Source organism: Empidonax traillii, unplaced genomic scaffold, assembly GCF_003031625.1.
Source record: "Empidonax traillii isolate 1590-97213 ecotype Southwest subspecies unplaced genomic scaffold, ASM303162v1 scaffold1638:size97948, whole genome shotgun sequence".
NCBI lineage: Eukaryota > Metazoa > Chordata > Aves > Passeriformes > Tyrannidae > Empidonax > Empidonax traillii.
Window position 1 is genome coordinate 50,186 of NW_020956831.1, and position 18,385 is coordinate 68,570.

An 18,385-nucleotide genomic window follows, 5' to 3' on the forward strand; every position below is an offset into this window, starting at 1 on the left:
ACAGATCCAATTCCAAAGACTCTGGGAGTGAAAATATAAATATTTCACTGCAAAAAGGGAAAACAGCACTGACATTCTGCAGGGAACATGATGAAATGTATCATCACACAACCTTCAAACAGTCACCTTCCATGTCTGCCCTAGAACAGAACCACAAAACTCTTCTGAACAAACTTGATGATATCGAGACACGGCGTTAAAAGTGAGAAAAAATGCAGACCACGACAAAGACTAAACATTGAGGTGGCTTTGGCTGCAGGATTGAAGAGGATAACAACTGCTGCTTTGGCTTTTCCAGAAGCTCTATCAACACACAGAATGAAAAAAAAAAAAACCTCCTCCTGCAGATTTTATCTCAGTGCCACACAACAGTGTCCTGAATGCACCTCCTGCTCCTGCAGAATAGGAATCAGGTCAGCTTAAAAGCAAGGATTGTCAGGAAGAGTCTCTTCCCCCAAAAAAAAAAGGGAGCTCTGCACTCATTTCCTTCAAGGTGTGACACCTTCTAGGCTTGCTTAAGGCAGGATTCATTTGGCCCTCCTAAGATTATTCCTGACTGTTGTCACCTCAGTGGTATTTCCAGGTCCACGTGAGATCTGCAGTGATTCCCGTGCTTGTCTTAAATTGAAATGGCAACAAAGAAATCTCCTGGGCTATTTTTTCCTGGCTAAATATCTAAAATTTAAGGGCAAATCTACCTGGAAACGCAGGTAAACGAGATACCTGAAGTCATAAAACTGAAGTAACAGACCCTACGGGACCTCAAAGATATTTAATTTGATGTATTCTGATAACACTTCTCTTTTACAAATTAGAAATGAGGTTGACAAATAACTATTGAACCTTGATAATTTAATCATGTCAAGTTGGGGTTTTTTTGGTGATTGATATAACCAGGACTGTACAAACCTTCCATACTCCTTGGTAAAGGTGACAAGGAAAGCACAGAGATCACTGGAACGACATCCTGGGAGCCCAGTGATGATGGTGATGATCACCTGGAAAACAGGGAAGGAGGGGACAATTCCAATATTAGAAATGACCTACAACAATCAGACACCCACAAGGCTTTTATGTTGATAAAATCTTAAGTCTAAAACACAAAACGAAGTGGCAGAAACGCTGGAAAAGACACCAAATAGTTTGTCTTCTGTGATGAAAAGGGCACACTCCAACACACTCTCCTTTGCTTTTTACACACACACAGTTAAACCGACCTTAAAATCAGATTTCAAAACATACCCAAGGGTTTATGAATTAAGTGCCAGCACAGCCTCTGAAGCAGAAATAAGTGCAATACTCCATGAGAACTGCATTCCTGCTGCTTTGACTTTGTTGCTCTCAGCAGGTTTCAAATGCTGGGAAGTCACCAGGAAATATTTTCTCTGCAAGTGCTATTTAAAGCAGGCCTTAAGTTGGCCAATTGTTATTGCCCCTATAGAGAAAGGAGTGTTCCACAGATAATATCAGCAAATGTTAAATATCATGTGCTCCCCCCATGCTATTTAAAGGACTTTTCTGTTCCAGAGAACAATTCAGTGAAATTATTCAGCGATTCATAAAAACAAGCTGCTGCTTTAGGGCCAAAGTCTCTCTGGACAGGAGGGAGAACTTGAAGATTTACACCTCATTTTCTGCCTCTATTTCACCAGCCTGCACTTCCAGAAGTGGGGAAAAAAATCGGCTATTTATCCAGGAAAATGATTCCTATTCTAAGAAAGCAGTTGAGTGGGAGCTGGGGGTGCTGGAGGAGGAGGAGGAGGCAGAGCAAGGCTGGACACCCAGCAGTGTTTTTATTACACCACAACAGCACTAACGAGAATATTTGTTCAAAATTCCACACTGGGAATTGTTGTCGCGTTTTTATTAAATTATTATCACTGTCCTCACCTTCTCACCCTCTGCTTTGCTCTCAGGGATGGCTTCTGACTGGTGCAACAACACAGGCAGATGTGCCCTCATCACTGGCTTGTTGCTGACGCTGCTGATGGTGAAATGCCTCACAAACCTGGCCAGAATGAAAGGGTTATTCCCTCACAACCACGAGCAAAAAAGGTTTCATTCATAAAAAACAGCTGGGAAATCGTTAAAATAGGATTATCCAAAGGTCAAACTAGAGAGGAAATAACTCATCTCTCAGCAGAATTACTTAATAAGCAGTTTTTAAATGACTACAGGTAGCAAAATAATTTGGTGTCATTTCTGACAAATTTGGCTTCTCACCTCTCCAGTTCTGGAAGGGCAGCAGATAATTTCAGCTCCCTGCATCTTTCCCCAGAAGGAAAGGACAAGGCATTAAAGAGCTTCTGAACACTGGAATGCCTGAAAGAAGCAAATTAATTAACTGGTTAAAGGAGAGACCCAAAAAATTAAGTCCTTTAAACCACATGGCTACTTATTAAGTGGTACCAAAAAAACCCAATTAAATAAAGGGAGTGTTGCACTAAGAAGGCAACAAATCTCTTTTAATTGTAATCAAAATCCATGAGTAATGAGCATTTCCCTGACTGTGGAATTGCACTGCTCTGCCATGAACTTACATTCTCTTTTGTTCCACAGACAGGAATTCTTCCTGGACAACCCTTAAAGATAATCCTGAGCTCGTCTGGTTTTGCCAGGAGGAGAAAACCTGGAAAAAAAGCAGAGCTGTGCATGAGCATCCTCATTTCCCCAAAATGTGCTCTCCATTTGTTCAGGGATTGCTTTTGGTCCCATTTTCACCAGAAATGAAATATTGCACAATACTGGGCTTGCTGCAAGAACTGCCCAGAGAAGCTGTGGCTGCCCCTGGATCCCTGGAAGTGTCCAAGGCCAGGTTGGAGCAACCTGGGCTGGTGGAATGGGATGATCTTTAAGGTCCCCTCCCAACCCAGACCATTCCATGAATTCCAAAGTCTCCACAGATGGGATTTTGTGACCTTCCCTTTGGCTGGACTGGAGCTGCTCTAAGAAGTAATTTACTGAAATAAAAATGGAAGTGTTTATAACCCCAGTGCTGAACAGCAGGAAGTGAATTAATTCAAGTCTCTTTTAAGTGCCATCATCATTTTCATGAGGTGAGACTGCAGCAAGCACTTCCAGAAATTTTAAGAGAAACTTCCCAGAAGCAAAGGGAGCCCTTCATTCCTCCAGGGAACGATGTTTTGGCTCCCAGCCCGTTGCTCCAGCCAAGGCACATTAATCTGCCTGGCAGTGTGAACCTAGAAATCAGATTCAGATGAATCACCCAGTCAGTGTTTGGGTATTTCCCTTCTCTTCCTAAGGAAAGGCAACAGCCATTGTCGTTCCTCACAATGACTCTGTGCAAGACAAAACAACTCGGGAGGGGAGACAACTGCTTTCCATTAACAAATCAGCATCCCAAACACCAGGCTGGGAGATAAAAAAAAAAAAAAAACATCAGAAATAAAAAAAGATGTTTCTGATCTTAGCAAAGGCAATATTGCCTGGGCAATTAAAAAAAAAAAACAAAACAGACACTTCAAAAGACGGAGGAGAGGCTAAAGGAAATGCCTGGAAGGGATGGAAAGAAGGGAAAATGGTTTTCTGCAGGAGGAAAAGGGCTGGGGGTGAAGTGAAACCCCAGGTCAGGCAAAGAACTCGATGCAAATAAACCTTCTTGTGGAACTCGATGGAAATTTAAAAAAAAAAAGAGCTGCTGTGGCTTTGGAGGAGGTGGAGAAAAACAAGGGAAAGCAACACATCCCAGAGCCTGGGCAAATCTTCCTCCCTTACCCATCAGAGGGAGGATGGGAAAGGTTTAGTTCCATTTTCACTGGATCTGCAAAGCCGATTTCAGCTCTGTGTGTGAGCTCAAAAATCCTGCCACCATCTCAGTTTTTAATAAAGCCAGGTCTGCAGGGACAGGGAAGTGCCACTCCCTATTTCCAGGGGGCTTGGAATAAGTACAAAAGCAAGAAATGTTTCTAAAATCAGCTGGAATATCAGTGGGCAAGAGAGGAAGGACCTGAAGGTCTGTGAATCTCTGAATCCAAGGCAGAAATGAAAAGTGAAGGCAAACCAAGGGGACCTCAGAAGATTTTCAGAGCACAGAATGATTAATGCCTCTGTGTGTGAAACAAACCCCCTCTGCAACATTCAGAAGAGAAGAGAACATTTTATATAGATTAAAAAGGATCTGGTTTTATTTCAGTAGGCCAAACAAGGTAGAAAGAATAGGTCTGAAATTTCTGGATATCTCGAGGGTGTCTCCTGGAAGAGGAGAGGAAAAAAAGACAGGTATAAAAGCAGAACCGGTAAAATAGGCTGAAAATCCCAAACCAAACAAACAGATTCCCAACCATTCACACGAGGGGAACAGTGGGAGGAATTTAAACACTTGAGATAAAAGGAGGGGACAATTTTATGGTGCTAGGTGGTCTTTCCCAGTGCAGTGTGAGGACCCCATCCTAAAAAGCCCCTTGTGAAGTCCTACAAGTTTCCTCAAAAGCACCATTGTTCCCAACTCTGCTGATTAAAATCCTCTGCAGCCCCATGAACGGGGCCAACCCTTTCAGGGAATAACACAATGCCATATGGGAGAATTCCTCAAGAACCAGGAAATCTCCCAGCGGGTCTGACCACAGGGAAACCCACACAATGGAACCTCTGCCACCGCTGGAATCGCTGCAGCCAATTTACACCCAGGGAAACGCAGCCCCCAGGGAAGCACCTACATCACCAACCCCAAAAATTCACACACCAACTGCAGCTTCTCCCACGGGCAGGTTCCTGAGAGCAGGAGCAGTGACAGCCCCTGGGAAGGGCTGGGAACTTGATAAGCCCCTCTTTGATAAGCAGAGATTCAGAGTTCCCTCCTGGAGGAGAGAGTCTGGAGATGTCAAAGCAGTAGGTTTTATGCTGATTCTGTGATGGAAAGGTTTTGTTTGTGAAGACTGATGATAGAAAAGCCTTGAATTTTAACTCCTCCTGTATTTACTCATCGGGCAACAAGCTTGAGTGGCTCAGTTTATGTGAGGGATAAACCCCTTCTCTCCAGATTTAATTAATACAGGCACCAAACTCACCTTTGTGTCTCATCCTAAATTAGGTGGTTCTACCCCCACACACACCCAAACCAACCTTTTTCTTGCCTTTACCTGGGAGTAAAAAGCTTTATAAATCTTTCTTTTGGGGAAAAGTGCAATCATCAAGAAGTTGCTGTGGGTATGGAATTCCACTGGGAGGTGAGGGAGCAGGGAACTTTTGAAGTCCACGAAGAGAGCGGCGACGACACTGTTCGAATCCTGGAAATGGGAAAAACAGGACAGGTTATCCCCTAACAGTTCTTGAAAGTGAAAAAAAAGGCATTAAATGGGAGAGATGAGGGGAAAAAAAAATCAACCTGTCACAGTCACCCCCACATATAGAGTTGGGTATTCCCGAATTTCCATGGCCCAGGGATGGAGAACAAGGGTCAACTGAAAGCACTTGCAGCTCCCCTAAGTTCCTACTCTGCAGCTACTGGAGACACCAGAAGCTTAAAATCAAGGATATGAGATGGTTCTAAACACCTAAGTTTTGTCTTGGATTGAAAAGAAAAGCCTGCATTTTAATAGCTACTCTTCCCCCCCTTCAAAGAAAAAAAAAAAAAATAGGCCTTTCTTTCCACTGTTAATGCTTCTGAACAAACTCTTCTTCATCCACACCCAACGCCTCTGACACATGGACAGCGAATGAAATGCCACCTAAAACGACTTAAATGCTTAAAAATAACTAAAAAGACTGGAAATTTGGTGCCATTGCAAACTTTTTTTGTACCGTGCTCTTGTTTCTGGCCTGACAGGAGCCGTTCTGGAATGAGACACAACTCTCAGGCCTGTAACTCAAAGTGCAGCTCGTTTGCATGCTGGATGTGCCAACTTTTCTCTCAGATTCTTTACTGAGCACAAGTTCTGCCAAATTTCCTCCTTTATTACCACAATTGTCTTCACCAACAGGACCCTGAAGCCCCAAGTTGTGTCTCCCTCAGCAGCACCGAACTCAGGTTGTCTGACTTTTGTTCTATAAAACCCCAAGGGTTTTTCGGGGGTTGTTTTTTTTTTAGTTTGTTTTGTTTCTCCCAGATTAGATGCCCCTGGATCCCTGGAAGTGTCCAAGGCCAGGCTGGACAAAGGCTTGGAGCAACCTGGGCTAGTGGAAAGTGTCCCTGCCCATGGCAGGGGAGTGGAACTCGATGGGCTTTAAGGTCCCTTCCCACGATCCTGCGACTGTGGATTTCGAGACAAGCTCAACCTTTGACCTGCAGCTCTTTTCACACCGCAGTATTTTAGAAAATCAGGACAATTTGCCAGCAAGAAACATCCCTGGGAACACAGGGATTCCATGCCTTAGGGTTCAAAGCAGAAAGTGAGTGTCACCCACCTCCCCTTCCAGAGGAGAACTGGGCAAGGAACTCCGTGTACGAATTGCTGAGGAGCAAAAGCTCAGGCTGGGGAACTGTTATGTAAGACATTTGCAAACAGAATCTTTATGCTTTGCTGACTACTGAGGGATTAATTAGAAAAATAATCCTCTCAAAGTCATCGAGGCGACTGAGGAATATATATATAAAAAAAAATATTCTCCTGCGAGGGAACAAATTCTCTTAAGAGAAAATGGTTTTGGGGACTAAGAAGCCACGGATCCTGGATCCTGCAGGATGGCCCACAGATTTCCTGGGAAGTGGCTGAAAGGCCAACTCATACATCTGGGAAGGGTCCAACAAATGTGCTGCTCCTCCTCCTCCTGGAAAACATTTGGGGTTCCACAAAATGGAAAAAAAGCTGAAAAGCAGCAGCAAAAACCCCCAGGGACGTGACATTAAAAGGATCCGGTGCCAAGTTTTACCGAGATGTTGTGAAATCTAAATAATGCTTGGTGATATTTGTTGATGAATGGCCAAAGTCTACTCTGTGTCCATGCCCATGAGGATTCCTGAAGGATTTCAGGAGCTCAGGAGCAGCTCTGGGCCCAGTTCCTCCGTGCTGGAGCAAAAGTGCAGGTATTTTCAAGCTGCATCACTCCACACCTTTGGATCTTCTATTTGAACCCCAGCATTAAATCCTCCTTTCTTTTTTGATTGATGCTGCTGCTGTAACAATCACCCTGCTTCTCCTGTCACTGCTGAGCACTTAAACCCTCCAGCCCTGCCTTCTGCCAAGCCAGTGGGACAAGAATATTCCCTGTGTCAGTGCTTCTCACACAGCAGCCTGGCCCCAGTTCAGCCAGGTCCCAGAAACAGCAGAAGTTTGATGAAAGTTGAGTGAAGATGAAACACACTGTGCGGGTGTTTCGCTGCCTGCCTGGGTTACAGGGTGAAATCACACTGAACAAAAGAGAAACTAAAGGAAATTGGTTTTTTTTTTTTCCCACTTTAGGAAACGGGAACCAACCCAAAGAACCTCTTCTGCACTCTGAAGAAGGGATGGTTAAACCCAGAGTGTCTGACTCGAGCAGGGAAAATCAGCTGAGCTGCCACCGAGAACCCCTCGGCTCCCACTGAGCCAGAACGAGGGATATTCAAAGATAATGTGAATTAAAGGCAGCTTTTCACCCTCCCAAACACCAATCTGACAGCAGAACACCTTGACCTTTCCTCTGTCCATCCCCTCCCGCCGGTGGATGTGTTAGAAATGTCACGCTCTGCAGCTTTTCCTTTCATCAAAAGCAATTTTCCCACTGTTAACACCAAACTGCTCCCCCAGATTAACCCCAAATCCCCTCCTCTTTACTCACTAACCACTGATTTGAGTTAATCAGCACCACAAGTGTGGAGATTTGCATCAGTTATTTGCACAGACACACACGTGTAAAGCTGAAATAAGAAATTAAGCTGAAATTAGAGATTTTTGTACCAGGGCTCTACAGAATTGTTGATAAAAAGGGATCAAAAGTTGATGGCAGTAAAAGCAGACCGACCACTCACCCCATCATAGAGGGAGATGGAACTCATATGGTTCTTGGAAATGGAAATGCTGCCGTGGTGGGGATGGGAAAAGAGGATGCCATCAGAAAAGAAGTGCAGTTTACCTAGAATGTGAGAGGGAAAAGATTTGTATTAATTATAAATCAACATTTCAGCACCTTGTGATGAAGGTCATTCCTTCCTGAGGGAAAAAAAATCCATGTTCCTGCAGGATTTGGGATTTTATGTATCACTATGATTGCATTTGGCTTCACTTTACCCCCTGGAGCCTCTTTATCAGAAATATTCTGAGGTGATTTCTTTCTTTACAAGCTAAAAAAAAAATTCCATCCTGTTGGATTTCAAAATTCCAGAAATATAAGAGTGACAATACAAGAATTTAGGAAAAGCTTACATGCCAAATAACTCAAAATTTAAACACTGGTGGCAAAATCAAACACCATTTAAGTTTGATTCAAAGGGGAAAAAAAATTAACTTAAAAATTAGGTTCTAAATGAAAAATCAACGTGGAATTTAAATTAAACTGAAGAGTTAATTTTAAAATTTAAATAAAATTTAACTCTTCCCCTTCACCATTTAAATTGTGGTTCTGAACAAACCTGCACGAAGGAGAGCAGCTGGAAATGAGAAGCAGCAAGGCTGGGCGGGATAATGGATAAAAGGAAATTCCATCCAAGGGTTAGAAAAGTGGGATCAGCAAACAGCTGATTGCTGACAGGCTGCAGAAAGCCATGACCAAATGTGTGAGCAGGGGCTGCCAGTTGGACCCCTGCATTTAAAAGCAGCATCACATCCCACACACAGGGAAGTCTGTGAGTCAGCAAAAGGGAAAAGTGGAATATTTTCTTTAAAGGAAAAAAGGAAAAAAGAAAAAAAACACAGGTTTTACTTGGTTACATTTTTAAAAAATCAAAGGAACTAAAATAAATGGCTGGAAGCGCTTGCACAGCTCCCAGAACGAGGCTGGGGAGAAACAATCAAGAATCCACGGTGTTTTCCTCTTGGAATGGCTGCTTGGAACAGGATCTTCAAAGCTGTTCAGTATTAAGGTTTGGTTTTAATGGAAATGGCCTTCAGCTGAAGGAAGGCAGGGTTAGGTGGGATTTTGGGATGGAATTCCTGGCTGGGAGGGTGGGGAGGGCCTGGCACAGGTTGGGCAGAGAAGCTGTGGCTGCCCCTGGATCCCTGGAAGTGTCCAAGGCCAGGTTGGAGCAACCTGGGATACTGGAAGGTGCCCCATGGCAGGGGGTGGAATGGGATGGACTTTAAGGTCCTTTCCAACCCAAACCATTCCATGATTTTATGCACCTTTTGCATCCCATAGTGCCAGACTACAGAGCTGCAACCTCAGCAGGGCCCAGGAACGAGCTCTCAACTTCACTTTCACTTGAGAGCCAAGAAAATCCCTCACCCACTGACACAATCCCTCACTCACATAACGGTCCTGACACCACCCATTGCAACTCTCCAACCCAAAAGTTATTATCAAGACATTTAACTCCATAAATATCAGGCCCCCCCCCAAAAAAAAAAAAAAAAAAAAGGGAATAAGTAAATTGCTCCACAGGTTTTAACGGAGACCCAAAAAATCCCCCATTCTCTGGTTATTTCCTGAGGGAACACCACGTGCCCACAGCAAAACAGCTGAATATCATGCTCTGAATTAAGATATTTGCTTTAAAATCCACTCAGTTAGAGCAAAAGCAGGTTCCTCTCTGTGACAGCTGCTTTTTAAGTGCCTTGTACCTCCTTATTTACGCTGGACACCAGCTGGCAGAGCCACAAAGCTGCAGATTCTGCTCTGAAGATCATCAGCTCACCCCGAGAAATTCATGTCAGATACTCATTGTCTGCTGTGCACCAGCACTGGCACAACTGCACACCCTGTGCACAGCAGGATATCAAATATCAGGCCTTAAAAATATCTATTGGTTCAAGGCACTGGTGAGGGACGGGAGGGAAAACTCTCCCAACAATCCAAATAATTGTCTTCAGGTGAATTACTGGGATATTCACAAGTTCTTGGAGGGAAAGGTGCCCAAAGAGAAGGAATAACCCAAGATTCCTGGGGGTAATTTTGTGTCAGGAAGCAGTAATCGGATGCCAATGCCCAATCTTTCCAACCTCATGTTCACAGAGATCCAGAAAACGCAGGAAATATCTGGGACATCATCTATTAACAACAGAAACAGCCACTCTGGGCGTGTTTGGAACATTAACTATGGGGGGAAAAATGCATCTCCATCAGGAAAGAGCCTCCAAAGCAAGCCTAGAGAAATCCTCCTTCCAGGAGTAGGAGTTTCAAGGAGAGGTTGGGGATAAACAGATGGAATTTAATTTAGAAGGAATTTAATTTAGAGAGATGTAAAGGCAATGGAAAGAAAGCTTAGGACGATGGTGCAGTTCGGCTCACCAGAAGTGGGAACCCCAGAAAATCTCTCTCTCTCTTATGGTTAAGAAACAAAACAAAAACCACCAAACCAAGAAGAAACAAGGGGAAAAAAAAATCCCAAGCACATCTCACCTTCTGCAGGCGTGGCCTGGGGATTGCTGGAACAAAGGTACACTCCATCCCCTCCGGCGAGTAAAGTGCCCAGGAAAGATTTCTCTTCCTAGACAGGAACAAACAAACAGGAGCAATCAAGGACTAGGACATTTTCTCATGTTTTTGCTCCAAGAGAGATTTTGTTTTGAAATAGCAGCCCTCAGAACTTTATAAAATTGCAGTCTGTCAATCCACTGAGCTGAAAGTCCAGCACAGGAAAACAAACCCACTCGTAATGAACATTCTCAGGAGCCACAAATTCAACCCCAGATGTGGGAGTGTGATTTGATACTCCAAAATGCCTTTTTTTTTTTTCCAGAGTGCTTTCCTTTAGACATTTAGCAGGCTAATTAAGCTAAAAGTAAGTTGTATGTAGAGTGGCACCGAGCTGGGGGGGTGTTTGGAAACACCTGAGCTCCAGGAGTAAATGCTGAGTGAGACTTCCAGGGATTTGTGGCTTTCTCAGAGCTCTTTTTGCCTTTGGGGTTTGTCATTCTTTGAAAGAAAGAAAGAAAGCCTCCAACTTTTACACTTTTTAGAGGTCAAAGTTTCAAAGAATAGGCAAGTCTTGGAGGAGAGAAATAACAGAAAGTGTCACTTGTTTGGTTGAACAGAAAATGTTTAATTTTACCTTCAACACCTGCTGTGCCTTTTCAGAGAGTTTCACATCACTGTCTTCAACCTGGAGCCAGAAAGAGTTTCCATTTCCAGTGGGATTTTATATCACAAATAAAGCAAGGCTAATGTCAAATAAAACCAGTTAAATGAAGCCGGTCTGAAAAGCATCGAGGATGTTTTGAGGCAAACAAGAACCTCAGGTTACCAGAGTGCTGCAAAGGCAGTTTTGTGCTCTTAACACTGTGTTAATTATGGGACCAAAATAGTTCCTTGCATTAGATTAAATGCTTAACACTCTCCCCATTAAGTGCTTTTATAGACTAAAATAGTGTTGTATAGACAGAAAACAGTGGGTCCCATCCAGGCTTATTTTATACTACTGGTAAATGATGGGTTGCCACCGGCAGAATGTTGCCCAGCTTTATTAAATTCATTGGAATTCTACCTCCAACACAGGGGAGAACATAAGAGGGCTGGAATCAAACCTTGCTTTCTGTTGGGGTGACCTAAAGTGCCTCACAATAATCAGAATTTTCCAGAAGTTACCCTGTGTGCTTGTACCAGCTAAAAATAATTTCAAACTTGGGTCAAGAACGGATCCATAAGCTGTTTTCACCCACGAGTGTTTCCCTCCCTGTCCAAATTCAAAAACCAGAACAGATTCACATATTAACACCCTGCATCAGTGCCCAAGTTTTGTGTTATCCACCCTCCCCTAACCATTCCCTGGTGAATTATCCCAGGTGAGGGGGTGTGGACTCACCAGCCAGGCCGTGAATCTCGGGATTCCCGCGGTCAGGATAACGTGGCTGCTTTCTGGACTGATGCTGCCATCTGCAGGGAAACCACGGCAAGCAAAGCAGGACAGTCATGGAAAAGACCTCCAAAGGGTCATCAAATCCAACCTCACGCCCACCCGACCATAATTCCACCCACGTACTTCAGAGTGCCCAATGAGCTGCTTTTAAGAGCTGAAATTTCTTTAGGAAAGATGAAAATGGTCTCCTTACTTTAAGGATTTACGAGTGTTTAAGTGATGTCACAACAGCCCAGCTCCCAGTTTTCTGGTGCTCTGGCACACACAGAGCTGCTGATTTACCCTGATTTACCCTGGTGTTTAAATGGCTTCTTCCTTTGCTCTCCTCCCCACCAAAAATGCTCCAAACCCATCGTGGCAACAACACCAACAACATCCACAGGAGTCCCTCGTGCTCTTCCAGCACAGCAAAGCCAGACAGAATGACAGTCAGAATTCCAAAGAGTCACCTTTTTCTTTGACTTGTATCTGGGATGTCAGAAAGGACTCCGAAAACACAACAGATCCCAAACATCCTCTTCCCGTGAGCAGGTCCGGAATGTCAAACACCATCATGGACGCCTGCAGCGATCCCAGAGTCGGAGGGAAGGGAAGGGAAAGCAGAACTTGAGCTATTTCGAGTGAAACAGCAAAATCTCTGTGTTTAAAACACCCTAAACAACCACTTCTACATCGTGATGGAAAGTCTGAGATCATAAACCTTAATTCATGTTAATGTTTTATTCCAATTTCCACGGTCAGACTCAATATTAAAGCTGTTGCAGCACCTGGGACCTCTCTTTGTCTCCTCTTACAGTGATGTTCACAGAGATAAAGATCTCAGCAGGCCCCAGAAAAACTGCCACTTGAGCTCTATTTTCCAATACAATCATAAAAATAAAATAGAAACCAATAATAATAATAATAAATAACGAAGGGCTTACTCACCGTTTTGATCAAACTCAGGCTGTCCTCGTTATCTAATGGGGTAATTCTAGAAAAACAATTAAAAATATTTAGAAGTTTGATCATTTTCAGGCACTCCAAAGCAGCCCCCCCCCCCAAAAAAAAAAAAACCCCAAAAAGCTATTTTATTTTAAAATAAACTCTTATTTGTGGGGGCCATTTCAATCAGACAGAGTGGGGGTTGAGAAGCACAAGCCTGTGATATCAACTAAGTTAAAAGCAAATTTTGAGAGGGAAACTCTTAATGAGCTCACGCTGCTTCTACTCATTAACAGGTTAATAAAACTGCTCTGCCCAATTACTTTTTATTTTTTTTTTTAATGTTTTTAGGACTCCACAGAGTTACAGAGAGGAAATCACTCAGCTATCTCATCCACAAAAGCACTTTGCACATCTTTGTGTGACATCATCAAATGCAACGTTTTCTCAGTTCTGAGAGAAGAGAAATAAGTTTATCGTGGCATTAAAAAACACTAATTAATAACAAGAAGTGTAAGGCACTGATACAAACCTTCCGTGATTGTTCACAGCCTGAATTTGGAAAGCAATTTTGGAGCTGTAGGAAGAGAAATTTGCACTGGTGAAAACACGTGGTTTGTAATTCACCTACATGCGAAAAATCGACAGGAGCGGGTTTGAAGCAAAATAACTGAAGTGTTAAAAAAAAAAAAAAGCAGGAAAATGGGATAATTATAATTATTTTAAAAGTCTGAGTGTACCATGAAGTGTTTAGCAGCCAGTTTTAAATTAAGATTTGATATGTTATTCCCCAATGCATTTGATATTTTGATAGATTTGATATTTTTCCCCGCTGAGACCCGAGATCCATCGATACCTGCACGAAACACCCACCGTAGAGCACCTTTGAGCTGGGTCAAGCCAAGGGTGTCCAACACAGCCAGGAGCACCTGCTCTGCCACCTCCTTGGCCTGAAAACAAAGGGGAATGGAGGATGAAACACCTTTTCCCCCCCCCATCCTTTCCCAAATCCCAGGAGCACCCGAGAGGTGAACGAGACACCCAACAGGAACACACTGATGCACCAGGCTAAAATTGGCTCTTTCACAGCTTTTTATTTTCCTCACTGTGAGAGGGTCAGGAAAATCCATGAAAGATGGGAAAAATAAACATTGTAGATGGATAACAGGAACACTGTGAAATGAGGGGGGTTTTTTTAAGCAGAATTCAGACCGGTCGGAGGCCACGGGGCCGAACTTTGCGTTACGAGGACGAACCACGACACGAATTTGGGTGGGATTGTTTAATTTGGGTGGGATTGTTTAATTTGGGCTTGCACGTCCCGGCACACCGTGAGCAATCCCAATGAACAGTGAGAGAGAGACAAGGGGGGGCTTCATTTACCTTGGATTCAGTGGAAGTTTTAGCATAGCACTCAATGCCAGCAAGCACAGCCTCTACAACAGCAGAATAGATTTGCGACAACAGAGCACTGAAGAGAGAACCAAACACAACATTTACTACACATGGAGAGTTTTCCTTCCTCCTCTCCCTAAAGGAGCAGTTCCTCCTCTCATTGCACAGATTTTTTAATTAAAAAAAAAAGGGGTCCTGGCTCAAATGAGTGCAGGAGAGGGGTTTATAATTAAGCTTTTGGTTGGAGAAAATGAAATTGGGAGTTGCTGGAATTGCAGAGAGTTTTGGGGAGGTGCCTCCTGACACAAATGCGGCCCCTGCTCAGGCAAGAAGAAAAACATTTCTCCCTGTTGGCTTCCACTGCAAGTGTGCTAAAAGTGAAGATTTAAATGGAGTATTGGGAAGGAATTGCTGGCTATGAGGGTGGGCAGGCCCTGGCACAGGTTGCCCAGAGAAGCTGTGGCTGCCCCTGGATCCCTGGAAGTGTCCAAGGCCAGGTTGGAGCATCCTGGGCTCATGGAAAGGGTCCCTGCCCATGGCAGGGGGTTGGAACTCGATCACCTTTAAGGTCCTTTCCAACCCAAACCATTCCAGGATTCCATGACATCCACACTACAGCTTAGTCTCGTTCCCTTCAGAAAGGGGAATTGAAAAAAAACTGCCCAGAAATAACCAGAGTTGGTGGAGCCAAGAGCGACTTTCAGCCATTACACATTTACAGCTCCAGAACAACTGGGAAAAAAAAAAAACCACCTGAGCCCAACCAAGAAACACTGGCTCAAAATTCCTGCTAAACTGGGACTCAAAAATGTGTAAAATCGACCAAAAAAGACCTGCTTGCCCAAATTTGGTGTCAAGGGAGGGGAGAGGGGGCAGGAAAGAGGAAGATCCAGGATTTAAGCCACAGGCAAAGCATTCCTGAAGGATGGAAAACCAGCCTCAAATGGACCTCAAAATGCACCAAAGCCTGACTCTGATCGTCCCCAACAGCACCACCTGATTTCAAAATTCAAACTTCTTACTCTTTTTTAAGGTTTCTTCCACCTAATTTCATATACTAAATAGGCAGGGAGGGTATTTTGAAAGCATCTGCTACAGGAAACGTGTCCAATTCTTCCTAACTCTGTAACCATTCCCATTTTCCCTCCAATTCACATAAATATTTGCAAGAGAACACCTCAGTGGGCTGTGCTTTCCACCAGGCATTAACAGTTAATTTTAGTGTATAATTACTCCTCTTCCCATTTTAAAAATTTAAATAAACACTAACAAATGCAAACCATAAAATGGCATTTTCTTAAAAAAATGAGAAAAATACGACGTTTACCCAATTTACCCTCAGAGTTGCAGTCAGTTCATGCACTCCAGCCCACCTGCTTCCTAAATACACCCAAATTTGGACTGAACAGTGCTCATGAAAATATTGACAACTCTAAGAACCAGTTACAGGACTCAACTGCACAAAAAGCCCAAAACCATCAGATCAGGTTTGCCAAAAAAAAAAAAAAAAAAAAAAAAAAAGCTAACTATGCTGCTGTTGATTATTTGATCCAAGAAAAAAACCAAGGAAAACATCCTGAAATGATCCCAACTAGCAAGGAGGACAAAAACCTCGAAGGAAAGGGGTGGTTTGTCAAGAGAAAGAGCAGGACCAGAGCAGTTTTCTAAGTTCCTAAAGCTGGAAAGGATCCACAAACACGCAGGACACGGACAGGGATGAACACATTGGGATCTGGAGAGGGTTAAAATGCTCTGCAGCTGANAAAAGCAGGAAAATGGGATAATTATAATTATTTTAAAAGTCTGAGTGTACCATGAAGTGTTTAGCAGCCAGTTTTAAATTAAGATTTGATATGTTATTCCCCAATGCATTTGATATTTTGATAGATTTGATATTTTTCCCCGCTGAGACCCGAGATCCATCGATACCTTCACGAAACACCCACCGTAGAGCAGCTTTGAGCTGGGTCAAGCCAAGGGTGTCCAACACAGCCAGGAGCACCTGCTCTGCCACCTCCTTGGCCTGAAAACAAAGGGGAATGGAGGATGAAACACCTTTCCCCCCCCCCATCCTTCCCCAAATCCCAGGAGCACCCGAGAGGTGAACGAGACACCCAACAGGAACACACTGATGCACCAGGCTAAAATTGGCTCTTTCACAGCTTTTTATTTTCCTCACTGTGAGAGGGTCAGGAAAATCCATGAAAGATGGGAAAAATAAACATTGTAGATGGATAACAGGAACAATGTGAAAGGAGGGGGGTTTTTTTAAGCAGAATTCAGACCGGTCGGAGGCCACGGGGCCGAACTTTGTGTTATGAGGACGAACCACGACACGAATTTGAGTGGAATTGTTTAATTTGGGTGGGATTGTTTAATTTGGGCTTGCACGTCCCGGCACACCGTGAGCAATCCCAGTGAACAGTGAGAGAGAGACAAGGGGGGGCTTCATTTACCTTGGATTCAGTGGAAGTTTTAGCATAGCACTCAATGCCAGCAAGCACAGCCTCTACAACAGCAGAATAGATTTGCGACAACAGAGCACTGAAGAGAGAACCAAACACAACATTTACTACACACGGAGAGTTTTCCTTCCTCCTCTCCCTAAAGGAGCAGTTCCTCCTCTCATTGCACAGATTTTTTAATTAAAAAAAAAAGGGGTCCTGGCTCAAATGAGTGCAGGAGCGGGTTTATAATTAAGCTTTTGGTTGGAGAAAATGAAATTGGGAGTTGCTGGAATTGCAGAGAGTTTTGGGGAGGTGCCTCCTGACACAAATGCGGCCCCTGCTCAGGCAAGAAGAAAAACATTTCTCCCTGTTGGCTTCCACTGCAGGTGTGCTAAAAGTGAAGATTTAAATGGAGTATTGGGAAGGAATTGCTGGCTGTGAGGGTGGGGAGGCCCTGGCACAGGTTGGGCAGAGAAGCTGTGACTGCCCCTGGATCCCTGGAAGTGTCCAAGGCCAGGCTGGAGCATCCTGGGCTGGTGGAAGGTGTCCCTGCCCATGGCAGGGGGTTGGAACTCGATCACCTTTAAGGTCCTTTCCGACCCAAACCATTCCAGGATTCCATGACATCCACACCACAGCTTAGTCCCGTTCCCTTCTGAAAGGGGAATTGAAAAAAAACTGCCCAGAAATAACCAGAGTTGGTGGAGCCAAGAGTGACTTTCAGCCATTACACATTTACAGCTCCAGAACAACTGGGAAAAAAAAAAACCCACCTGAGCCCAACCAAGAAACACTGGCTCAGAATTCCTGCTAAACTGGGACTCAAAAATGTGTAAAATCGACCAAAAAAGACCTGCTTGCCCAAATTTGGTGTCAAGGGAGGGGAGAGGGGGCAGGAAAGAGGAAGATCCAGGATTTAAGCCATAGGCAAAGCATTCCTGAAGGATGGAAAACCAGCCTCAAATGGACCTCAAAATGCACCAAAGCCTGACTCTGATCGTCCCCAACAGCACCAAGTGATTATAAAATTCAAACTTCTTACTCCATTTTAAGGTTTCTTCCACCTAATTTCATATACTAAATAGGCAGGGAGGGTATTTTGAAAGCATCTGGTACAGGAAATGTGTCCAATTCTTCCTAACTCTGTAACCATTCCCATTTTCCCTCCAATTCACATAAATATTTGCAAGAGAACACCTCAGTGGGCTGTGCTTTCCACCAGGCATTAACAGTTAATTTTAGTGTATAATTACTCCTCTTCCCATTTTAAAAATTTAATAAACACTAACAAATGCAAACCATAAAATGGCATTTTCTTAAAAAAATGAGAAAAATACGACGTTTACCCAATTTACCCTCAGAGCTGCAGTCAGTTCATGCACTCCAGCCCACCTGCTTCCTAAATACACCCAAATTTGGACTGAACAGTGCTCATGAAAATACTGACAACTCTAAGAACCAGTTACAGGACTCAACTGCACAAAAAGCCCAAAACCATCAGATCAGATTTGAAAAAAAAAAAAAAAAAAAAAGCTAACTATGCTGCTGCTGTTGATTATTTGATCCAAGAAAAAAACCAAGGAAAACATCCTGAAATGATCCCAACTAGCAAGGAGGACAAAAACCTCGAAGGAAAGGGGTGGTTTGTCAAGAGAAAGAGCAGGACCAGAGCAGTTTTCTAAGTTCCTAAAGCTGGAAAGGATCCACAAACACGCAGGACACGGACAGGGAT

General features: G+C 43.6%; 1 protein-coding gene across 1 annotated transcript in view; it reads right to left on the reverse strand.

The window, feature by feature from the left end:
* Positions 1-18,385, reverse strand: part of CUNH20orf194 (chromosome unknown C20orf194 homolog) — a 52,945-nt gene that overhangs the window by 12,584 nt on the left and 21,976 nt on the right. Inside the window, exons 13-26 of the mRNA XM_027908171.1 lie at positions 16,663-16,750; positions 16,153-16,229; positions 13,344-13,388; positions 12,815-12,860; positions 12,337-12,448; positions 11,834-11,904; positions 11,084-11,134; positions 10,432-10,519; positions 7,907-8,010; positions 5,100-5,246; positions 2,541-2,629; positions 2,224-2,322; positions 1,891-2,008; positions 910-998 (exon numbers count right to left, since the gene is read on the reverse strand). Of these exons, the coding sequence (XP_027763972.1) occupies positions 910-998; positions 1,891-2,008; positions 2,224-2,322; positions 2,541-2,629; positions 5,100-5,246; positions 7,907-8,010; positions 10,432-10,519; positions 11,084-11,134; positions 11,834-11,904; positions 12,337-12,448; positions 12,815-12,860; positions 13,344-13,388; positions 16,153-16,229; positions 16,663-16,750 (1,224 nt within the window). The remainder of the gene's footprint in view (positions 1-909; positions 999-1,890; positions 2,009-2,223; positions 2,323-2,540; positions 2,630-5,099; positions 5,247-7,906; positions 8,011-10,431; positions 10,520-11,083; positions 11,135-11,833; positions 11,905-12,336; positions 12,449-12,814; positions 12,861-13,343; positions 13,389-16,152; positions 16,230-16,662; positions 16,751-18,385) is intronic.